At 40.7% G+C, this 25,107-nt stretch overlaps 1 protein-coding gene across 1 annotated transcript in view; it reads left to right on the forward strand.

The window, feature by feature from the left end:
* Positions 1 to 7,606: 7,606 nt before the first annotated feature.
* The window catches only part of LOC121193793 (potassium voltage-gated channel subfamily D member 3-like), an 88,449-nt gene continuing 70,948 nt past the window's right edge, over positions 7,607 to 25,107 (forward strand). Inside the window, exon 1 of the mRNA XM_041056257.1 lies at positions 7,607 to 8,709. Within this exon, the coding sequence (XP_040912191.1) occupies positions 7,607 to 8,709 (1,103 nt within the window). The remainder of the gene's footprint in view (positions 8,710 to 25,107) is intronic.

Genomic DNA, 25,107 nt, shown 5'->3' on the forward strand with positions numbered 1-25,107 from the left:
TTTGTAGATCATTAAATTGGTGGGTTTCAAAAAAGGTGGCCTTAACAAAATACCACTTTATTAACATAACTGGCAGACAAAGGTAGATTAAAAAGTACAAGCAAATGGGAGAAGCTAAAACAGACAGCGCAGGTGTGAAAAAGATATAGGTTTTCAGACATACGCTGTTTAATAGTGCTTCTGGGAGATACCAAGCTATAATGCATCATTAATGAATATAAAGCTCTCTGTGATGAAAGAATACAGACAACATGCTGCTGTAGGGTCTGCATGTGTTTACAGGGAGGTTAGGTGTGTGCTGTTTTTAGGTGAATTTCAGGGCTTTTATCCCAGCATCTTGTCTGACGGTGGAAATTTCCTCCAGCCAGTTAGTTTGCTCATTGCAAACTCAGTGTTAGTTCTTACATATTATAGAAATGAGCCCAGTGGAATTAACTCTGTATTGTTCGCATCCTGCATTCCTTATATTGGCACAGTCATTAAATTTAGATTTCTGTTTGAGTTTCAACAAACTTTCAGCACTAAGCCACTGTACCTAAATGACAAGGGGAAAGTTAGCAGTGCTTCTTGCTACTTTTCTGAAATGACCATAGTGATATACAGTCAAATCAAAAGTTGATTTAAGGTAGTATACAGAGCCTGCTCTGGCAACTCCCCTGGTCCCTTGGTGAGAGCCAGCTCAGTTTGGGCATTAGTAGACAAAGCGTGACATTTTACAGGGTTGGAGTAGGTGCAGGATCTGCTGTCTTAGTCTCTTTGTGTGCTGGAAAGGGGCCAAAAGCACATCTATAACCCCCTCTGTGTCACTGACTGCCTCCCTGAACAGTAGACAAAGGGGCTGCCAAGTCAGTGTTTGGCACACCAAGGATAAACTCTCACCCACAGTCAGAGACTAAATCCCCAAAGGAAGATTTCAGATACCTAATGGGGATTAGACAAACTAAGAAGGCAGGTTGTGGGGAATTTATGAACAACTGAACTCAAGGAAGCCAGCAAACAAACAAATGCATGACTAGGGAAATGTCAAAACAAAAGCCTCTGAGTTTACTCATGTGAAGAAAGTGCCAACGAGGAAAATGGGGATTGTGAATTTGAATATGCATTTGTGTTTATTTTACTGAGTGCTGCAAATGTCTGTGTGTGTGTGTGTGTGTGCCAGCCTTGAGGTGGCCGTCAGCAGTCTGGAGTCAGCTGAGGTATCAAGGCAACAGCAAGGAGAGCAATAGAGGAGGGAAATTAATTGTCACCTTTACCTCAGCATTTCTATCAGTAAACTCTTTGGGGCCACCAGGGACCCTTTAAGTCACATCGTTCAAAGAGGAAGTTCAGAGTTGCTCTAAGACACCAATATATACAAACTGCATCAAGCTGGCAGCAGCATTATCTGCTTAGATGCCACAGGCACTCATGGGACAGTCCTCCTGTTAAAAAAATCTGTGCAAGCAGCTTATTACATCTTATAGTTGAGGTTTATTGTTAGGCAACCTCCAGTGACCGTACTATTTGACATGCTATACTGTATATAGCAACAAAGTCCACATTCGGAGGAGGCTGGGGTGGATAAATTGGTCAATAAAACCCAGGACTTTCATACAGGAGACTTAACCACATTCATCATTGTAACCACGATGGCAATTGTAAAATATTTCCACAAGCTTATGTTTCACTTAGTTTCACTCATCACACAACTTCAGTGAAGAGTTGGATCATGATTACACATTATGTGAGATAAAAATCTGACAGACAGTGAGGAATAAGCTTAAAGTAATAGTTTAATTTTAAGAAATTTGGTTATTTGATTTTGTTTTTACCAAGAGTTAGATGAGACAATGGATACCACTTTAATTTCTTCATGATAAATATGAAGCCAGAGCCAGAAGACAGTTAGCCCAGCTTAGCATAAAGACTGAAGACAAGGGTTAAACAGCTGGCCAAGCACTGTTCAGAGGTAAAAAATAAAGAAATAAAAATAACAACAAAAAAACAAAAAATCACCTCTAAAGCTCACTAACACGTTAGACTAGTGCGGGCTAGAAAGGCCGATGCATACGAACTGATGAAGCCCCTTGGATAAGAGGTGAAACATCTTCCCAGACAAATATAAGTCCAGTTGCCTTCGATTCAATTTCAGAGAGACACTAACACGTTAAATCTTTGTTAATTAGTGAGCTGTTTTAACTGTTCTTAAAAGTGCACAGATTTTTGTTATTTACAGATAAACAAGATACAAGATACTGGCTGCTGGCTGTAAATTCAAGCACAGAAGGACAGAGAGAATTTAGAATTTTAATGTCAGTGTAGTGTCTTCAGATAATTACAGAAAGCAGTTGACCATGAAATCCAACCCACCTTGTTATTTAGTGACATTTGAATTATTGGAATCGCTCACAGGCTCAGTGGTTGCAAAGGCCAGTCTCCTTGCAGTGTGTGTGTCTGTGTGTTTAAATGTGTTTGAGCGTGTGTGTGTGTGTGTGTGTGTGTGTGTGTGTGTGTGTGTGTGTGTGTGTGTGTGTGTGTGTGTGTGTGTGTGTGTGAGTTTTCTTGAATTTCTATTCTTGTGACAGCCAGTTTCAGTATAAGAAGTGTGAACATTTTTCACAAGGTGAGGTCATTTCGGTCGTTCTGTACTTTATCAAGGGGCCAGTTTACGGTCAGGGACTTAATTGAGTCACCAAAAGGTGCTTGTCAGAAAAGCTATACAAAGGTAGAGAGACATCAATAAGTGTGGGCGCGTGGGTGTGTGCATGTGAATGGATGTAGCTCAGTGCCGTGCCATCAGGACTAGCAAAGTAAGCAGTGCTTGACCAGTTAAAGCTAAAAACAGACATCAGTTAGAACTGAAGTGGAAGCAATACCTGTCCTGACATTTCAGAACAGCGTTCTATCTCATAAAGGATTTTATATTCGTTGTTTACCTTCATCTTGCAATTTACTGCCCTCTTGTGGCCAGTAGGCTACTGTCTCCTGAAGTTAGTACATCTATCATTGCAGTCATTTTCGTGGCCATGTCACAATGACAAATGCAGGGGCCTGTCAAGCATTTTCTAGACGTTGCACATGCACATTGTGGATAATCCTGTGATCTCTGAGGTGAACAGCTATAGCTATAGCTAGCTAGACCAGAAGTGTGCCGGTCAAGCTGCCCTTGACACAATACATCCTAGTATTGCTCCACAGTACTAGGATGTATTGTGGAGCAGCTTTTAATAACTCCTTTTGCAAGGAAACACTATTCAATGTACATATTCACAGCTAACCATGTAACATAATACCCAAGTTTAATTCTGTTCCAGTTTTTAGTTATCATATTAATGTCTTTTCCTTTCTGTTACGTTCTGTCACGATCTGCAGTAAGTTTGAGAAATTTGAGATAGCATATTGAGTCAGAAAAATACAGGATTCTGCATTGTCACTTATGTTTGTCGGTCAGCTGTAAATATTACCATATATTTTTTTAAAAATTTTCCTGAATACTGCACATTTGATATGTTTGCTGTCAGCTCAAAGGAATAATGCTAAGAATTCTTCAGAGTGCAGAAAGGTGAAGATGCCTTGGCAGAGTGCAGCAAGATGCAGAAGAGAGAGAGAGACTTTGAGCACAGGCAACAGAAAATCATGACACAGGACAGGCCCTGAATTTAAGAGACATTTGCTACTACTGCTGTCATGAAAAGGTATGCTTAATATTGGTCCATTTTTCCTCGTCGGTGTAAACAGCTGAATAGCGCATTGAGATTGTGGTTTCTGGGTGGGGCTGGGGCTGTTCTTCAGCTCTGCTTGCCTAGTTGTAAAAGTCACTGCACGCCACCGGTGTAGCTGTGTCTAAATAACAATCACTAGCAATTTGTCATTTTCAAACAAGTCTGTAAAACTCAGTGAGGGATTTTATGGTGAGTAATATGAGGTTTGCAGAAGTATTCATTTTCATATGTATATCCTTAACCATCATGAGATAACCATATGTGTTGCAGCCTGTGTGTGATCTGACCCTATTGATATTCTGGTGGACTATATGTATCGGAGGAATAGGATCCCTGTTGACTCAATTAGGGCTGCATATTGTTCTGCAAAGCATTGAATAATGTGGGGACACAGACATTGACAGTATTTGATTCTGAATGTAAATGACCATGCACTCGCATAATTATTCTCCTCTGAGTTATGAGCTTTACCGCCGATGGCAGTGTCACATATTGCACGCTTGCCTGACATGTTTCAGGAAAGCAACTGAAAAAGTCACATTGGATCGACTCCCGTTTATCAGTCAAAATGATAGGAAGCAACTCAGTACAGTAACAATCTATACCACTTGCCTATAGAAATTACACAGACTACATGGCAACTTCACAGTTTTTTCTGGTGTAACTGCACCTGTGTCTCTTCAGTGCAGACAGTGATTGCTCTGAGAGCTTTTCCACTGGAGCCCTTATGTTTTGCTTTGCTTTCATGAGTAAACTTACATGTAGAGATGATTACCAGACTCTGTAGACACCCAGGCCCTCAGAAAAGAATGCAAACAGAAATACCAAGGACCAAGATATACTGTAGCTCAATCTCTGCCAGATGAAGAGATACAGCAAAACAGTATTTTAGACCCTTATTTATAGTAGCTTTCTGTCTAAATGACAAAAAAAAAAATCTTGCCAGGTTTGCTGGAGCTCATGGTCTCCAGTAATATGTTTGATGTCTGCTTTATACTGTAAGAGGCAATATTTTACTGCATATCCTTGGGATCCAGAGGATCTTGAGAGTAGGATCGGGTCCGTATGTACACAAATCTCAGGTCTGCGTGTCAATATAACAAATATCTGAGTGGATTCAAATGGATCTGAGTGAGCTGATACTGAGGGGAGAGAATCTTTTTCAAAATCAAAAGCTCATGTAGAACCTTTACACTATTAAATGACAATAGATTTTGGAATTTGCTTCACAAATATTAAATTGGGCAGAAAATTATCATCTTCTTTTTGTCTGTCTCTGAGTTGGATACAGATCGTTTTATTGTTGGAACAGGCAGTGAAAATAGGACTTTTAACTACTTCTATTAGACTCTAAAGAAATTTAAACAAATTATTTTTTAAATTAGTTTGTATGGCTTAACATTTGTTCTTGGGACATTATTTTTAAATTGCTGCTCTTTTCAGCTGCGGCTGTGGCTGTTAATTGATGCCAGTGTTCTTTCTCTTTTTAAAATCTGTTTACGTTCACTGCATTCTGGTTCAGATCTAATTATCCTTGGTTCTGTTTTTGTTTTGGGTTTCTTTTTATGAAAAGTGATTTATGCTCATTGGGTGTGGGTAGGTCCATTTTCCACTGGTCCAGTTTAGATCAGGTGAAACGTTTTATACCCTTTGAAACCTCTACTCTACATGGCTGATGGACGAGGTCCATAGTTGAGGTCCACAAAAATTCCAGTAGGCGTGTTTAAAGGAGCTATAATCTACATTTTTACAATATTAATATGTTAAATGAAAGAAATTGATAACATGAAAAAGGTCACTCGTGATGAAACTACAGAGATTTCTCACCCAGATCTAATTTTTGGAGCTATATAGTGAGTTTTAGCTCATTGTTTAACTGGTTCACTGCTCATGTTGTCATGTTTGACCACACTGGGCATCTGTTTCCTGGTGCTAACTCAGCACCACTTGGCACAAAGTCACAACAAGCTGGTGAAGATAGTGTAGCATTTAGCCAGAAATGTCCCACTGGAGACTAAAAACAGAGCTAAAAGGAAGTGAATATCAGACTTATATTTGCCATTTTGCCAGGGGCATAACTCTAACTACAAGATGTACAAATAAAAAAAAAGTTCACTACATTTGTTTTAAAGGACTTGTTTCCTCTGCCTCCAAGTGGCTAAAAAAAACAAAAAAACAAAACAAACAAACAAACCAAAAAAAAAAAAAAAAAAACAGCCATTTTTTGGCTTAATAAAGACAAATGGCCCTAAGGTAACCTTCTCTGAGGAGCTCTTGAAATCTTTTCTACGCCCCTGCTGGACTGTGGCTAACTCAGCTGGCAGCAGTTGCCTTTGATATGCCTAAATCAAAACGTATGAATGACCGGGTCGGTTACTCATTCAGGAAACAGAGGGGTTTAATCTTTTTTTTTTCTTTCTATTTTTTTTTTTTTTTTTTTTTTTTTGCATCAGTGAGTACCCCAGTTTCTGCGCATCGTTTTGAGTACAGGTCGAGGTTTCCCATAAATGCAGTTTTGGTTCACAATCAGCCCTGCGCAGAAAGAGAGAGAGAGAGAGAGAGAGAGAGAGAGAGAGAGAGAGAGAGAGAGAGAGAGAGAGAGAGAGAGCGCTCCTCCTCCTTCTTCTCTTCCCACCACTCATCCCAAAAAGCCAAGGTAAGACGGTCTTCGCGGCGGAGTCCTCTCATCAGTTGTCCCCTGCATAATGGAAACTGGATTAAAACGGCTGTGGTACGTCCGTCTCCGGTACTTTTCCGCTTTCACCTCAGCAGTAGCGTCTGTCTAATGTGGTTCTTCTCTTCGTTGAATAACTTCTGTCCCGGTATTTTTTTTCTCCCAGACACGCTTTTCAGAAATAACCAAACCCACGACTTGCAACTATAAACTGCTCCAGAAGAAGGTCGTGTTTGGGGTTTTTTTTTTCTTTTTTTGGATGGAGAATTTTAAATCGGTGAGTTGGAAGTATCGAAGATAAAGCTGCTAATATAAGCTGCATTTAGTTACCAACATGTTCGGCTAATTGTATCGCTGTAGCTTTTTCTGTCTTGAGGCTTATTAACCAATTTGAAATTCAGAGTAGTAAAATATATATCTATATATATAGACATATATTTGGAAACAGGTTATGTGTAACTAAATTCAGTCGTGAGTTTGATCTGAATAACCGTAAACTAGTTTCATTAATCTGGAGTAAAATAAAGATGCATCTGCAGTTGGAACTCAACAGGTTTTGAATCCCCTCGCCTCTCTCTTTAACGAGGATCACAGCCTTGTATATTTGCCTATATGCAGATAAGCGTGTTACAAAAATCTACCAGTATAATCTGTTTTCCAATGCAGTTTCTTTGCTTGCCTGCCCTCAGTTTTCAAACTGTTAAATGCAGTGAACTGAGGTCTTGAGAAGACTGCTTTTAAACTGTAACTCAATAGTGGGGACCTGAGAAATACAGCCTTAAAGTAATTATAGGGAAGATGATGCTTATTGGAAATCGCAGAATCCCTATAATCGCATTAAATCTCACTATATCAAATAGAAATATATTTAATATTGTGCACTGCGAAGCTTTCTCACTCTAAGTGTGATTTAAATTTTATTTCCATTAAAGACATTTTCTGCTGTCTCAGCTAGACTTCATTGTTAGAATATGAGTTGTGCTGTTCATTTTTGTCTTTGTTCTTACATCCTTTCTCTTTTCTCAGTAGCTCACCTTTTCCTTTTCTTTAACTCCCACGTTTGACGTTCATATCTTTCAGATTGTCTTCCCTTTTTCCTGTTTTCTCCTCGATTGCTCTTATCCTTACAAACTCCCTCCTTCTCTTCCCTTTAGATGGTGAATGAGCTGAAGTCAAGCTGGTTGTGAAGGTGCTGGATTTGTTCCCCCCTACGCCCCAAGCCGGACACAGCATGGCGGCGGGAGTAGCGGCATGGCTTCCCTTTGCCCGGGCGGCAGCAATCGGCTGGATGCCTGTGGCCAATTTGCCCATGCCAATTGCGCCCACTGAGAAGAGCAAGCGGCAGGATGAGCTAATCATTCTTAATGTCAGTGGACGGCGCTTCCAGACCTGGAGGAACACGCTGGACCGCTATCCAGACACTCTGCTGGGAAGCTCAGAGAAGGAGTTCTTCTACAATGAGGAGACCAAAGAGTACTTCTTTGACCGGGACCCTGATGTGTTCCGCAGTGTGCTCAACTTTTACCGCACTGGCAAGCTCCACTACCCACGCTATGAGTGCATCTCCTCCTATGATGAGGAGCTGGCTTTCTTTGGCATTGTCCCAGAGATCATCGGTGACTGCTGTTATGAAGAGTACAAGGACAGGAAGAGAGAGAATGCAGAGCGTCTGATGGATGACCAGGAGGACAACAAGGACGCTAAGCTGCCCAACATGACCTTCAGGGAGACCATGTGGCGGGCTTTCGAGAACCCCCACACTTCCACCATGGCCCTCGTCTTCTACTACGTCACTGGCTTCTTCATTGCTGTCTCTGTCATCACCAATGTGGTGGAGACAGTGCCCTGTGGCTCGGCGCCCAACCAGAAGGAAGTGCCATGTGGTGAGCGCTACACCGTGGCCTTTTTCTGCATGGACACGGCCTGCGTTATGATCTTCACCGTGGAGTACCTGATGCGCTTGTTTGCTGCACCCAGCCGCTACCGCTTCATGAGGTCCGTCATGAGCATCATTGATGTAGTGGCTATCTTGCCCTACTACATCGGCCTGGTGATGACTGACAACGAGGACGTGAGTGGCGCTTTTGTGACACTCCGTGTTTTCCGCGTGTTCCGTATCTTTAAGTTCTCCCGTCACTCCCAGGGCCTGCGCATTCTGGGCTACACGCTGAAGAGCTGTGCCTCCGAGCTGGGCTTCCTGCTCTTCTCCCTCACTATGGCCATAATTATCTTTGCTACCGTTATGTTCTACGCAGAGAAGGGTTCAAGCTCCAGCAAATTCACCAGCATCCCAGCCTCCTTCTGGTACACCATCGTTACTATGACAACGCTCGGGTAAGAGCAGAGCAGACACCTCTTTTATCTGTTTGCGAGTGCGGTGTGTGCGTGTGCGCAAGTGCGTGTTTGTGTATGCGAGTGTGTGAATGAGTATTTTTGCAGTTGGGTCTGTTATGTGTGAGTAAATGTTTGATTATGATCTCACTTGAAATGTGCGTCTGACTTCATGGCCCAAAAACCTACAACTGCTTCAGAAGTCAGTGACACCCTTTCCAAGATATACTTTGCCAACTTTGCGCATACAATATGATACTGCAGACAAATGGCAGTTTTTAGTGAACTGTGTCCATTGTGTTTTCACAACTGACTGTATTCCTCTGGGGAAAAACAAGGCATCAAGATGTTCTCTCTCAGTAATGGCTGCGCCAGAGGGACAGAGAAAGGAGAGAGACTTAGGAGAGTGTAGAGGTAGAGAAAAGGAGAAAGTTGAAAGCATCTTCGTGAAACAAAACCACATTTAGGTAGAAAATACAGAAACAGAAATTATACCGCTGTCTCACTTGCCCTGTGGTTTGAGTGCATGCGCTCTCAGTTCCGAAAGAACTGAAACAGTGACTTCACATTTTAGAGAGCCCTCCTCCTCCTTCACTCACTCTGTGTGAGTTACACTAGTTGCTGGCCTTGAAAATTAAGGGCCTCTCGGTACAAAGGCTCTGATAGAGAATATTGAAATGCTCTCAGTTTTGAGAGGCAAGCGAGTAGTTCAGTTATTTGCACTTGAATAACAGGAAGAGATAATTATTATTTTCTTTTATTAACATGCAGTTTTAAAAGGCATACATGTTTTTCCATCATTCACTGATGGCCTAATTAACCTGCAGCCCAGGGCTTCTGTTATTGGTTCCTTTTAGAAAGTCATGAATTGGCTTTGATTGAGTTTTACAAGATGAGCACGTCGAGCATTTTGATGCATTCATTTGCTACGTCTCTCAACCTGTTTGTCCTCATTTTTATGTCATCATATATTTCCACCAGTCATTTTATGGTAGCGAGGGGAACCGTACATACATCATTAATTTTACACTGTGAGCACACGTTGGCTTTTCTATAGTTGTGAGGACACTCATTGACATACAGCATTCCCCAGCCACTTGCCCTAACCTTAACCATCACAACTAAATGCCTAACCAACACCCCTAACCTAAACCTAAGTCTAACCTGAACCTTAAGACCAAGTCTTAACTCTCAGAGCCTTTTGAAGTTGTGAGGATGGACCAAAATGTCCTCACAACGATGGTTTCAGACAAAAATGTATTCACATAGCCATAGAAAGACAGGTATACACACACACATAGACACACACACACATATCTGTGATGCAGCACTATTAGGCCTAATGTTAATGTGTTTTATGAGCGTCCCCTGTTGTGGATGTGTGAGTCAGACTGAGAGGCTGACAAATTGCAGCATCCTGCTAAATGTCAGAGTCATGGAGGCCAAAAATGGCTGTGTGCTCATTGCTGTGACACACTTGGCACCCTGTCATCGTGGCCTGCCATTCACAACCTGCCCAGAAGATCTGGTGTCGAGCAGATGTTTGGTTCTGGATCGATTGTTTGGTCTGTGGACAGATGAATAGCCACTCCACATTGTGGAAAAGAATATGGCATTTTCTGCTCGGCTGTCTGGTTCTTCTGTGAACATGCAGGAGCTCGCGTTGCTCTCCGTGCTAGCCCACACTCTCACACAGTACCCATCTCTTCCCACTGGAGTGAGACCTGAGACGCTAAACCAGTCTCCTGTTGCTTTTACCGTAGGATTGTGGAAGAAGAAAGGGTGTGTGTGCATATATGTGTGTGTGTGGATTTGTGTGTTAAGAGTGGGGTAGTTGTTGAGCTTGGCCTCATCAATAAAACAGGGGCCAGAAGTGGGTGTCAGAGTGACTAATGATGTGGCCCACTACATTTGCTGACTAATGTAAACCTGCCTGACATTCTGGTCTTTGCTCTCGGTTTACGTCATAAAAACACGCACACGCACAGACTAACCATACAAACATAGACAATGTTTGTCTTCGTGCATTTGGGCGTGTATAAATGCAAAAAGAGAAATATTACTGTGTATTTTCATATATAGATATATCTATATATGCATATTTTAAGACCTTAGGATGTGTTTTTGTGAGGGTCATCAAATTCAGACATTGGCTATGATTCCAGGTTTGCAAGCATCTTTTTTTTGAAAGCTTTTCCGCTCTCTCTTACGCCAACTTGCATTGGAATCTGTGGAAAGATATCCTGACTGCTGCACAGCAATTTATTACTCATCTGACTAAATGAGATGAAAGCAGTTCCCACAGACAATGTCTTCCTTGACTTCTTGTCCTCCTGTCTAGGTGCCTCAGGGCTTAGTTTTCTGCTGTTGAGAATGTGTTCTGCTTTGTTCTCCACACGGAGAATCTCATATTATCTGCACTCTCATATTTAATTTACTGCTAACTTCTGAGCTTTGGCCCCAGTGTTTGTGCTGCACTCTGAGAAATACTGTGCTTGTGTGTTCTGATTCTGTGTGCATGTGTGTGCACACACGTGTGTTTGTATGTCAGATTGTGTGTTTACATGCACACATTTGTGTTCATTAGCAGTATACCCTTCCTGCATACATGCTGCCATGCCCGCTGTGGCTTTTTGAGTGTTTTGTTTATTTGACAATAATCTGGCCTCAATGAGAATCCATAATCCCCCTTCAACAATGGGCAATGAAATACCAGGTAAATAGCTTTTTAAAGTGCAGCTCTCCTCTTTCTTCCCGGAAATGGTTGCTTTAATGACAACAGTATGTCAGAAGAGAAGGGACATGGGGACTGAGCTGAGAGGAGAAGGAGAAAATTAGAGATAGAGAAAAACGCACAATAGGACATCTATTTATTGCATCTGACTTCAGTTGTTTCAAAAGCAGATTGCTGGAAGACAGAATTGCAGGGGATATATTTTGGTATAAACTGGCTTTGGTACAAACAAGATAAGAGACTACAATCCTAAAAAAAAACGGACCCAAGGGCTGTGCTGCTCCTTGTGACCAACTGGACAAAAAAAAGGTTTAACCACCAAAGCACGTTACCAAGCCATCAGCCAACATTGCCATCCTTAGAGCCCTGTGCTCACTCTGAAGCAGGGCTAAAAAGCTTAGCTCAAATCCTGCAAATGAGGGGCAGGCAGGCATGCAGGCAGGCAGGCACACAGCGATGGAGCTTTAGCTAAATCAGAGACATTTAGGCAATAGGACCTGTGAGGGATTTTATTCCCTCGGTTGTTAAACAAATTGCTTTTGACCTTTTGCGTGATAATAACTTTGGCCATTTGTCATATTTGGTTGAACCTGTGTTATAAACCGTTGTCTGGTTGGGGAGCAAGCAGGGTGTTTTGTGTGCGTTTGTGTGCACTTGTGAGAGACGCAGCGAATGCTAAACCACAGCTTTTCATTATTGGCCCATCTAGACTTCCATGTAGCTCACGTCTTCATTTGCATTGTGAAAGAGACACAAGAAAGAAAATAAGGAAAGAAAATTTAACTCAATTGTCCTTGTCACAGTAGTGTGATCCCAGAACAGCAGTGAAGTTTGTAAAGATCCCTGACAAGACTTTTTGAATTTTGGATTTATTACACTTCTTCATCATCATCTGTTTAGACTATTTTTTCTAATATTGGATAATATTTAGTGGCGGGACCAAGTGCTTTAATGCCTAAGTCTAAAATATTATCTCAGTTGAATATCTGAATGCTGTTGAAAATGTTCAAAACACAATTTTGAAAAAATCTGAAAAAGACCATTTAAAAAATATTCAGTATATATTTTACCCGCTGTGTGTTTTGCCTCTATCAGTTAGTCACAGTCAGTCAGATGTATTATGTTTGGAATTACCTAAGTGTTTTATCATAATAACATTATACTAATTAAAATGCTAATCCAGTCACACAGGAGTGTGATACCTCTCTACCTGTATCTTATATAACATTTTCACTGACTCCACCACTTGAGAAGCTCATTTTCTCCATAAATATAACTGACCAGGCATAATCTAATCAATATAAGGAAATAAATTGCATTGTGTTTTGTTTGTTTAACTATGCATATTGACTTGTTAAATGGTCTCTTTGCTGATTTTCAATTAGTATTTTATTTAATGAATTAAGATGTGAAAATCTGCCATAAAAATTCCCACTGGTGTTTTGAATCTATGTCTTTTTACTCTAACTGCCTATCAGGAGCTTACTCTTGTCGCTGCTGTTTGCCAGTTAAGAGTAAAAAGACAGAAAGTCGTAAAAAAAACACCACCGGTCTGCACAGACTCTCTAAAGGTGCAGTATCTTGTGACTGATGGAGGAAGCCTGGCTAACACCTTAGTGAGCCATTATAGTCAAGGTGTATACCACTGTTGGCTACGGCAGCTATTTCAACTGTTAGCTTTTACACCACCACAGTCTTGTTCCAAACCTGTGATTCGCCGCCTACACCTCTGATTTGTAGGGCACTATTTTATAGTTCTTGTGTTGTTCTGATTGATGGCGGTTTCCACCACTCGGAGAAACAGTTGACAAATCAAGGCTTTGCAGGCAGGAGATTGTTGACGAAATTTCCCTGTGTCACTTGCTAGCTGTCCAACTACATCCATGAGGAAAAGAAAGCAACAGAAATGGTGACAGGCAGGAATGAGATGCAGCAATACAGGTTTGTCTTTTTCAGCTTACAGAAATGACTCAACAACTACTCAACTCATAAAAGTTCTTCAGTTAACTGCTCCTTGCAGCCACCACTCTGTTCCACGTGTCAATGACATTGGCGTGATGGAGTTACCGTAAACACAGTCAACTGAATGAATGAAGCAACATGAAACAAAATGTCAGTTCAGTGTGATTATCAGGCTAAGACCTCCATTGGCTTTACTTCAGTTGGGGGGTGGGGTTTGTGTTTTTCTTGCCACTGCCACTAATACTGTCTTGTAGTTACTTTACAAGACTATAAACTATCTGATACAGTAAATAGTGCATATTTATTCTAGCAATAGAACCAACCAGTTCCAGTGTTATCTTAAAATGCACTCTATTACACACCAAAACATGCCAGCCGTTCTCTTTGCATCATCTTTGCGGACTCACTCGCTAGGCTCTTCCAGTTGGTGAAGTATTGATGAGAGCTGGCGTGTTTGGTTGTGCTGTAGTCATTAGCATAGCCATGCCTGAGTATGATTAATATCCTTATCAAAGACCAGCTTCTTTTGATGACTGCTCCTCTAAGATCAATGCGCTGCTCTCTGTCTCCCAGACAACCACAGAGGACCTCTCACGTACACTGTTGTTGGCTGTGGTGTAGAGGTTGCGTGTGCCTGTAGATGTAAGGTGGGGGGTGTCTGCACATTGTGTGTGTGTTGTGCTCCTGTGCATGTCCGTAAAGTATGCGTGCGTCTATACCCTTTCTCACAGCTCATTGTCACTGAGCTCTGATTTATAGAGCATTTGTTTTGAAGCCAACAGCTTGTGAAAAACGATGATCGATGCAGATGAGCGGATATTGATTTGGGCAGTAGTGAGAAATGTGGCGGCCATAGTTAGTGCTACTAATTAGAATGGGTGATGTTGTGAGTATGACTGAAAGATAGCACCTAAATGCTATGTCACTGACCCTTTATCTTGGATTTATGAGAGCAGTTAAGGAATTAATTTGACCGTGGTGATTTAGGTCCAGGTCTGTTTGTAACCTTTTCGTTTTTAAGGTCAAGATCAGTGGTGGTCTGACCTGCTCTCATATCAATCAAGACTAATTGAGAGTTTGCATAATGGCTGGAGATCATGAGTTCATGACATGTGTACACACCAGGGGGTTGGCATATGAATGATTCATGGCTCTGTATCTTGGGTACTGTATGAGCAACATGTAAGAAATTTGGCATAAAAGCACACATCTTTCTGTTCATTAGAAATCATGAACTGAAATGTATGTTGAAATGCAAATAATTTATTCTGTGTGTACAGTCAGAGCACTCCAGTGCGTACATTGAACCAAATTATTTTTTCCTTTTCAATATCCTTAATTTCTTCATCAAATCAAGATTAATTATTCATTAAAATAGTAAGAGCGATTATCATGGGTTTTCAAGGGATTTATTCATGGAATTGATATATGGAGATATTCCAGGCAACATTTACATTTACAGTCACGGCATTTGGCAGGCTCTCTTATCTAAAGCACCATCACTTTAAGTTGAGGCAGACTTTCAGAAAGAATCAGATCATCCCAGTGACTAGCTGATCACAAGTGTTTGAGCAATGTGGGGTAAACTAACAAGCTTTATCTAGAACTCGAGAACTCAGTTGTATGTGGCATTAACATGCAATCTGTATCTGGATATCCTATTTGAATAAGGAAAAACAGTTAATGCCATAATTGCAAAGGCCGGTGTTGTCATGTGGATGTCATCATCTAGATACTGATCACATGTTAGTCACAGGTGGAAATGAGGCCTAGGACACACTAAACACATCAGTCCAAATACATTGTACACTAGACCACCTGTTTTAGGGTATTTTCAGAAGTACTTTGGATTCTTGAAATTCAGTCAAAATAGAGCATACTTCCATTTATGGACAGAGGAAAGTCATGCGCCAAAGGTTTCACTTCCTGACAATATTCTCCAGAGACTTTATCTGCAGTCCATTGGTTTGTGCAGTCTTGTTTTTTTTTTTTCTCAACATTGTGCGTTTCTTCTTTTTCTTTTTTTTTTGTAAATGGCAAACAACCAAGAAAATCTATCCTACAATAGGCATCTGGCTGGAATCCAGCAAAGTCTGCAAACTTTAAATAACAGTTTAGAGACTGGAAAGGCTTTGTAACTTAATTTTAATATATCAGGGCTTGTCATGAATTGTGGATTAATTACTTCTCCTTACTTAGACTGACAGCGGTGGGTGGAACCCAACATTACTACACAACAGGCTAAATAGATTATTCACATTTTTCTTTTCTTATTCCTTAGGAGAATAAAAGCCACATTTGTGAATAATATGTTTGTCCTCTTTCTTACTGCTAGGAGAGGGAAACCAGAAGGAGTGTATGTGTATTAAAAGGCTACAGTGACCTTTGGCCCAAAGATGGTTTCTATACAACACTGACCTCCAGTCGAACTCAGTGATATTGAAATAATTCATTATGATGGAGATTCACAACACACACACGCACACAGAGAAGCTTGTATCAGAGAAAGTGAATATCAACTTTGACCTCTCAGCTGTTATTTTCCCTCAGTTTGTCTTTCCTCACCCTCCCTCTCCTCTGCCTCAGTCCACCTTCCAGAGTAAAGAGACACAAGGAGACGAATTGTGCTCCATGCTACTGCCTCTCACCCAGCCCTCTGACCCCTATTCCCCCTTTCAGTGCTGCTAAAGAAAACTCAACAGAAAAGAAGTCACAAAATAGAGATGTTAGTCAATTTTCACCCCTCTCACCTTAGTTCCTCCCTCCCTCTGTGTCTGGTATGGCTCTTGGGATGGCAGCATCGGCTGGTCTGACTGCTGTTTGCTCCAGCCTGAAATGTTGACAGTCTGATGAAAAAAATGGTGGAGATATTGATTGTTTTCAGATGGTGAATCCGATTGACTGGATTAAAAACTGGCCAAAAATTCCCACTGTCCAAGACTTTATTCAGTGATTTGATATAGTGCATCTAAAACAAATGATAATTTCTGTCAGCTTAAGCCATACTTTGAGATTAATGCAATTGTGTTCTTAATACAGGTAAAATATTGTATGACAGGGAATGCCATTATACATAATTATTAGGAACTTTAATTGGGAATGCAAATAAGTAGAATAATGGTATGAATTACTTCATATATATAACTTAGAGTGATACCTGATGGATATTTTTTTTCTGCCCTAGTGGTATAGATCTAAGAATACCATATTTTTCCTCTTGATCATTATAGTGATCATTACAGCCTCACAGGGCAGCATGGCTGGAGACTTGTTTCTCTTTCACTTCTCTTCGCTCATTTACTACCCCTAACCTTCGCCACACTCCTTTACTTGTTTTCTTCTGAACTGATGTGTATCCTGAGGCCGCTGGTGTTCTCGTTTGTGTGCATACTTCCATTCGAGTAATGTTTACATTGTGCTTTGTCCGTTTGTGTCCTAGTGTGAAGGCATATGTTTAGGATGTTCTGTTCTGCACCTCAGTGCTAAAGCAATTATGTGCTCCCACATTTAGTTTTATGTCCGTGGCTGTTGAATTGTGACTGTGCTGTTGTTATTATAAAGGAATAAAAATCGCTAAAGTAATTTTCCAGGTCTGCGGTTTCTAGGTACACAGCGATAACTCACAGTATTTTCATGTTTCTGCTCATACCGGTGAATATAACTTACAGGTGCCTGACATGGACATTGTGTCCATTGCCTGGTGGTCAGACATATCGCAGTACAGGGGCACAAATTACATGTACAAATTTAAACTGTGTGTTTATATGTTACACTGGTACTGCAATAAATAACTGATAGCACAATGTGAAATAGGTACATAACATTTATGGCTTTGTTTGTCATTTTGTTTTACTGCTCTAGAGAACATTTTCATTTAGTGTGACAACAATAAAGTGTAACAACTGTATGAAATGACACAAGCTCTACACATTTCATCAGCATCAGCTGTTTGAATTTTTATAAACTAATCTCCTATAGTTTTGAATTTCAAATGATTGAATTCAGGCTTTGTTCACTTATTTAAATGGTGAATGAAGATAGGGCCTTTAACATGTTATCATATATGATATAATATATGATATATGTGTTATGTGTTATGTGTTATGTGGTTTTACGGATGTGTGTGTTAATACTTGGGCACAGCAGTGCTTTGAGCTAAACACTAACTTTAGCATGCTGACATTTTGCTGATTAGCACTGACCACAAAGAAGAGCTGAGGCTGGTGGGAATGTAGCCATGTTCACAGATATTTTGTCTTAAATCAAACTTTTGGACAAATTAAGATTTTGACCTGAACCGGGTAGCAAGTCAGAGGGTCAGAAAAGTCATTAAGATTCATCCTCTGGACACCATGAATGTCTGTACAAGATTTCATGGCAATCCATCCAGTAGGTGTTGAGACATTTATGTCTGGACTGAAGAGGTGAACTGACTGTCAGACATACACTATCTTTGCCATACTGCTAGCGAAGCTAAAAATGACTTCTTCTTTTTCCAATGCTTGATGTGGGCAGCAGATTGCCAATTTTTAACCTTGAATGCTAAATTGATATTGATCATATTTTGTGTAGTAGCAGTTCCATTAAAGTGTGGGTGACTTACAAAGATGTTGTACCCACAGGCCTCTGAACCCCTGTATCTGTCTTTGATAAAAGCAGCAGATGAAAAATGGTCCTTTTTTTTTTCAGAAGCTGAAAATTAGTCCAGGAACTGCAAAAGAAATCAGCAAACAATCAGTAACCTCTACATGAAGGATAAATAAGACCCGATTAAACATGTCAAAAAGAAGGAATTTACTAGCTAGTGGAGTTAGTACCTGCTGCTTGTGTTTTTGTATTTGAGGTCATACAAGTCAATACCTCACCCCTGTCTGCCTTCCAAAATCTGCCACTGAAACGATTCTTTTCAGCTCTGCCAGATGCTCGCTCAAGCTCCCTTGTTTTGTTACTAGTATGTATTTTACCCTCTTTTCATGCAGAGATCTGGCTGGTTGCCCATTTTTTGAAAAGAGATATTGAGCGCCAAGCCTTTCAAGCTCTTGCAAAATGCATTTACTTTGCCACCTGTCAGCCAACGGGGGGAGTCTGTTGTGGCCAATGTGACTGTGAAGGGTAATTGACAGGGAGGGTCTTTCAGTAAGGTATTGCAAGCATGTGCTTTGTTTTGCCACCCCTTTTTTCATCATTGACGTGCCATGCATGCAAATGTTGCCCTATCATAGGACACGGTGTCCTGACTAACTTCATCTAAACTAACTGGGTAAAAGTGATTGGAGTGATGCTCAAGTTGTTGAAGCAAAAAAAAAAAAAAAAGACAAAGTAACAGTACGCTAGGCGTGTGAACATTTCATTATAGCACCTGTCTCTCTCTCTCTCTCTCTCTCTCTCTCTTTCTCCCTCCCTGTCTCCCTCTCACTGTCTGTCACAGCTGATTGCCTTCAGCTACGGTCCTTCAAAGCCCACTACACTTGTGCCCACTCCTCCAATTCAATTACCAGCAGGCTCTCAGTGAGGAGCCTGAAAATGAGTCAGTGATTATCAGTTTCCAGGGTGTTTAGTAGCATCCTGGACAGCTGATGGCTGCTGTCCGCTGAATGGGTTTAAAGACACATGGTGAAACCAAACCCACCACACCAAGCCGTGGGACCCTTCCATGTTATTGCAATGTCCCCACTCCAGTTCCAGTTCGGGACATTTGTTGCATGTCTTTCGCCTTGCAGTTCTCACATGCTTCTTTACTGTCTCTCTTGTCAACTGCCAAATAAAAGGGCAATTGCTTAAAAGATAAGTGACACAAAGTGAGGTCCTCTTTCTTCCTGTGAAGTGAAGAGGAAATTGTGAGGAAAATGCCAGTGCTGATTATACGCCAGTGCACAAAAACATCAATTATAAGTGATTACCAAATAGAATTTTTACTTTTCTTTTAATGAGCAAGATACATAATGACCCTTAAAGTGCATGTACCTGTTTAAGTAATATAACCACTAACTCGTCTTTGGTTTGATTGCATAAATAAAGGTTGATTTAAAAGGATGATTACACCATCACATAGTAATGCATTGTTGTAGTCGTTTTATTGGAGTGGCCGTTGATTTAGTTGGCTGTGAGCAAACATCAGAATGTAAACAATTATGGATTACACAGTATTGTGTCCACTGGGCAGACATGCTCATTACTGGTTGGATAATGGGGGCTGAACTGAATGTGAGTGATAGTTCTCCATATATGTAGGCCAAGTTATAGAAATAAATCGCCTCTCATTTCCCTGTAGAGAATGTGATAAACGCTGTCTGAATGACTCTGATTAATCTTCCCAGATTCACAGCCAGGGCTTTTGAACAGGTAGACGTCATTGTTCCATTTTTTTTTTTGTGTGTGTGTGTGTGCTCTCACTCTTGCGCTGACATACATGCATTTTCTCTCACTCACGCACATACTCTCTCTCTCTCTCTCTCTCTCTCTCCCTCTCTCTCTCTGTCTGTCTACATCTTTCTGGGTGTAGTGTAATTCATAAACTGTGTTCTGTGCTGATTATCCAGGGTGACAAAAGCAATTGTTCTGCTACACTAAATCTGTGGGGATTAATGCTTGTCTCTGGAGCTGTTCCCTCTGCTTTATTGTATGTGTGTTCGTGTCCGTGTGTGTGTGTATATGCGTGTGGGTTGTCTTCTCCTCTCGTCTTCTTTCCTCTCCACCCTGACAGGCTTCACTGAGGATGATCCTACTGGATTTTCTGTCATGACATTTGTTTTGCTGAAGTTTTTTTTTTAATATACTCTCTTAATGGTTCAACATTGTGCTCAATACGGATATTAGATTGGATTTCTGTACTGTGTATTGTCATTTCAGTGTCAGTACATGGACGTAGGACGTGTCCTTCACAAAACTAGGAATCAACTTTTTTTCTTTTTTTTTTCTTTTTTTTTTTTTTATCCAGATGTCTTTTGGGGATTACCCATGCTGTGGGATTAATCCTGCCATGTGCCATCTGACAGCACCAAACACTGGGAAGAGCATAAAAGTCAAGTCATGGACTAACACCATTAATAGATTTTAGTAAGCCTTTTTTCCCTTCAGAGGTTCACTGGTGACAATATTAATTCAATTTCCCAACCCCTCTCATGAGTAACCCATCTTCAACCTCTCTGCTCTGCGAGGAGTGAGGCCATGGTCCACTGCCGCTCAATAAGAAGTCTCCTTAAAGGATTTTCACCAGCCTCATTTCACAGGAGACAATCTGCATTATGTTTTAATCGTATTAGCATTGAATTAACACCACATCAATAACCTGCTCAAAACAGAGAGCTTATAAGTTCATCCAGTTTTCAGATGATATGCAAAACCGATTTAGAAGCACTTTTCAAGGCAAGGAAGCCATCAAAGGTATCAGTTGACTGGGGGTAACAAATCATGCTGAATGCACCATAAGGAAACCACTTTAGCTGTTAAGGGGAAACGGTCTATAACCTTGGTATCGTATGCATAAACAATACACTTCAATCTTATACATGAGGCACAATCGAACACATACGCAGTGTGAGCAAATTGATTTAGTTTCTCTGCAGAGCCTCAGTAGAGAGGACATAACCTCGCTGTCCAGATGCAGTGTGTAATATAGAAGATGTCTGTCCTGAAAATAGGACGTTGTTAAATGTACTTGGGAGTGGCAGTTTGAGTGTGAGGAAAGGAGTAGTAACACTCAGTTTTATCTCAAAAGTAATTTTGTATTTACAGGGAACATATCTGAAGTCATAGCATGAAATAAATCAACTGATTTTTCAGTTGAGAATCTAATCTGCGAAAGGATCTATTTAGACACTCAAAACCCAATTTGACCTTTTTTTTTTTTATCCTAGTATTTTTTTTAAGCAATGTTGTTAATTTTGTACCATAAATCATTTTAGTTTAGATGTCATTTCTCAAAGATAAATGGCAAGAAATGTAATTTTACAGGGAGACGTAAAAACAAAAAAATCTCAATTGCATATGTAATCTTAAATGCAATCTCACTTTATCGGTTAGCTCACTTATCGCTTTCCTTTCTCTGTTTCTCATATAACACACTGGATCTCAACCCCTCTACTCCTACTCCCCCACCTCCTTTTCTGCCTCTCATGTCTCTTTTCCTTCCATCTACAAAGTAATATTGATGTTGTGGAAACTATTTCTTGTAAATTCTTTTGACTTCATTATGTTTTTAAAACAGGAACATTTCCCAGCCAAATTATGTATTGCAATGCCCTACAGTCCCCGACAAGCCTGCATATATTCTCTCCTTTCTTTCTGTCTCCTTCCCTCTCCCTTTCTTTCTCACACATACACAGACACACTTACACAGTGACTTTGAACCTGCATTGCTGCAGTGCACAGGCGCAACATCCACTCAAACCAGGCTATATTACAATTAATTTATCAGAGTTTGTGCTCTATGCTCAATAGCCTTGGGCACATGTAGACACACAGTAGGGGAATCTCATCTCCCCAGCATGTTTGTGAGGGGAAAGAAAATTATCTGCTTTTCATTATTAACACTAAAAAAGCGAGGGATGAGGAGGAGAGGGATGAAGCATAAGGACATATAAAACCCATTGGTCTGATCTTGGCTTCTATGAAACATAAAAATAACAGGGAACAACTGGTGTGCAACTTAATCGCTATTCTCAGAGGGTTGTCACATTTCAGAGAGTACTATTCTTGATAGTAAGTGGAAAAACACTCAGCGGAGGCTGTACTTCAGTAAAGTTAATAAAAAAATTTCCCTCTGCTGCTCTGGTAGAATGAAGAATTAACTGTACGTCTTTCTAAAGAAAGTCTGCTGATAACACAAAGTAAGGACATGCAGTATCTACTGTTTGGTAACTTTAAACCTCCTTCAGATTTTATTGCAGTTTATGGTTCTACAGCAGATTCATTGTTCTGTCGGCCACTGCAGGAAGAATCTAACATATAAAAAACGTAATTTAGGTGGTCGCTGCTTTACTGCAAACAAGAGGATTTCTGGACATGACTGTCGGAGGACTGTTACAACAAACATGGGTCATTAGACCAATGGACATAGTCCAAGTACAATTGCTGCTAGTGAGTCATTATGCCTTTTGAATTTTCTTAACAAAAGCGGTTATATTTGTAAGGTTAATATACATATAGATATTTACTGATGTTACAAAGATCTTCGGTTGTCCACTGTTAAATTCTTTCTAATACTTTCTCCTGTGTAAATAAAGACTCACTTCTCATATGAACTCCTATAAATAGGCCAGCTATGTTTATAAAAAGTACCAACAGACTTTTTTTCTCCACTTCATCCTTTATCCTAATATGTCTAAATTGGCTCTCCAGTTTTTCCCCAAGGCACATGATAATGAAATCTGGTAATATTTTCCCTTATAAAAATAATAACACTAATAACATTAGTCTGTGCATGCTAAGATGGGAAATATGGAAATATACATGTAGTATTTCTATTTACGACCATTATCTTCATGCAGATTGCTGAGCTTCTTGGAGATTCGCTTGCTCAGCTTTGTCATTTGCAGCAGGTGAATTCTTTTTACAGACTAACTCAGGTGAATATTTACCGTTATATTTACAGTTGTATTTACAGTTTACCCAGCATTCTGCTTCCCTCCTCTATATAACCAACACATGGCATTCTGAGTGAGTTGTCGGCATGAGTAAAACAACAGCCATCCTGGGGGATTTATCAATGCAATCCAGGTTCCTTTCCACTCACATTACCGATGTAGCTAATCAGTGTTGGACGGTGATGATAGCGGCAGGCTAATGGGTGGATATAGAACAGGCTGCAGTGATGGATGTTGTGGTAAAGTGCTTTGGACCATAATAAATGTTCCCAGGCCAGGTGGACCAGGCTGGCAGCAGGTGGATGTAAATGGAGCAACAGCTTTCCAATAGTTCCCCTTGACTGGGCACGCTGGGACGTGACGCACCTCTGGATACTCTCCGCTCTCTGTCTCCATGAGCTTTATCTAGTCACACAGTAATTTGATGTGCTGCACGTATGTATGAGCTAGAAAGTCAGAAACAAATCGTCAGGAGAGCACTTCAGAGGCTGAGCAGTAGATGGAAAAGAGACAACGCACATCACAAAGCTCCGGGAGCATGAAGACGTTGTCTCTGTGTTGCGTGTGCTGTAGCTGTACCATAGGGGAGCTGTGACTTTTAAACAAATGCAGATGATGCCTGTGCTGCTATAATTAGCAGAAGTTGAATTGTGAATCGCACATTTCAGCCTTCACTTCTAACAAACAGCTAGAGCAGAGCTTACACCTTCCTTGAAGACTAAAATGTTAGATGTCATGTTTCTTCACTATCTGTACTACCTGTACCCTGCTCTATTGCTAAGACAGAGAAAGAGGCGATGCAGTGAGAAAGTTTTAGTGAAAAGAGTGTTGGAAGACAAAAACTTGCATAGATGAGGTTGAACAGTGCAATCTGTTGGCCATCAAATGAGGAGAGAGATACTGACTCAGAGAAAAGAAATATGGTCAGAGACTAAACTAAAGTTTTTAAGAAAGACAGCAGAGATAGAAAAGTGGTTGTCTGTGTGTTTGTGTGTCCGCCTGTGTGTGTTTTTCCTTTCCCTGTAGAGAAAGCTCTTAGTTGTAAACTTGGCCTGTGCTCCAGTCTCCAGCGGTGAGGTCATTGATGTGTGTTCTATACAGAAGGCATGCTGGGAAACACTAACGGGTTTGAGCCAGGCCCCGTGGACAAGCAGACTGATACCAAGAACCTGGCCAAATGCTTTTAGAAATTCACAGATGGCTGCTGTTGAGGGCTTTAAGGTTCCAAATGTGTGTGTTGTATGTGCATTTTTGTATACAGTCGGTGTACCTGTGTGTGTCTGTGTCTGCTTGAATATGGGCAGTTCATATGCGTGTGCATCCATAAAAATATGGGAGTGAGAGGAGCAGACTCAAAGTAAATATCTTCTGCAGATTCTGCAGAAATGTGGGTTGTTTCAAGATTGTGGAAAAAAAAGCATGTTATGAGCTTCAGACTCCACAGTGTGCAGAGGCGTGTTGGTCTAACTAGTCAAATTGTTTGCATGCCATCACAGACTATCAGTCTGTGTTTGTCCTAAAATATCAGATGATGTTTGTGTTGCCTTACAGAAGAGCTTCTTTTTTTTTTTCCTCAGTTTTATTGTATTTGTTTACCTACTACTCTTTATTTATAAGCAGCTAGACTAAAACAGCTTGTAAATCCTCGGTTTCCCCTCACCTGTGCTTATTGTTTGACTACAGCCGTTACTGTTGTGCTCCAAGGTTTGGTTAATGCTATTTTTAGTTTCCTTGGTCATGATTATCTTCTAATCTTAATGTACCCCCCCACCACCACCACTGATGTGGAGACTAAATAAATGAACCAAACAAGACAGCAGTGATTATATTAGAGGTCTGCAACTCAGCCTGAGCTCAACAAGGCCCAAGGGTGTTGACATAATCGCTGTGGATTGAGGCCTGTTTTCATATGCACACTGAGAGTTCATACCTTAAATATGAATATTACAGTTGTTTGCCTCACTAAGAGTGTGGGATAGCAATGCGGTTGGTTGGTTGGTTGGCCCAGAGTGAATTACCTCTCCAACAATTGGATGGATTGCCATGAAATGTAGTGCAGACATTCATGGTTCCCATAGGATGAATTCTAATGCTGGTAGTAAACCCCTGGCTTTTCCTCTC

The sequence above is a fragment of the Toxotes jaculatrix genome, chromosome 2 (assembly GCF_017976425.1).
Source record: "Toxotes jaculatrix isolate fToxJac2 chromosome 2, fToxJac2.pri, whole genome shotgun sequence".
Taxonomy (NCBI): Eukaryota; Metazoa; Chordata; class Actinopteri; family Toxotidae; genus Toxotes; species Toxotes jaculatrix.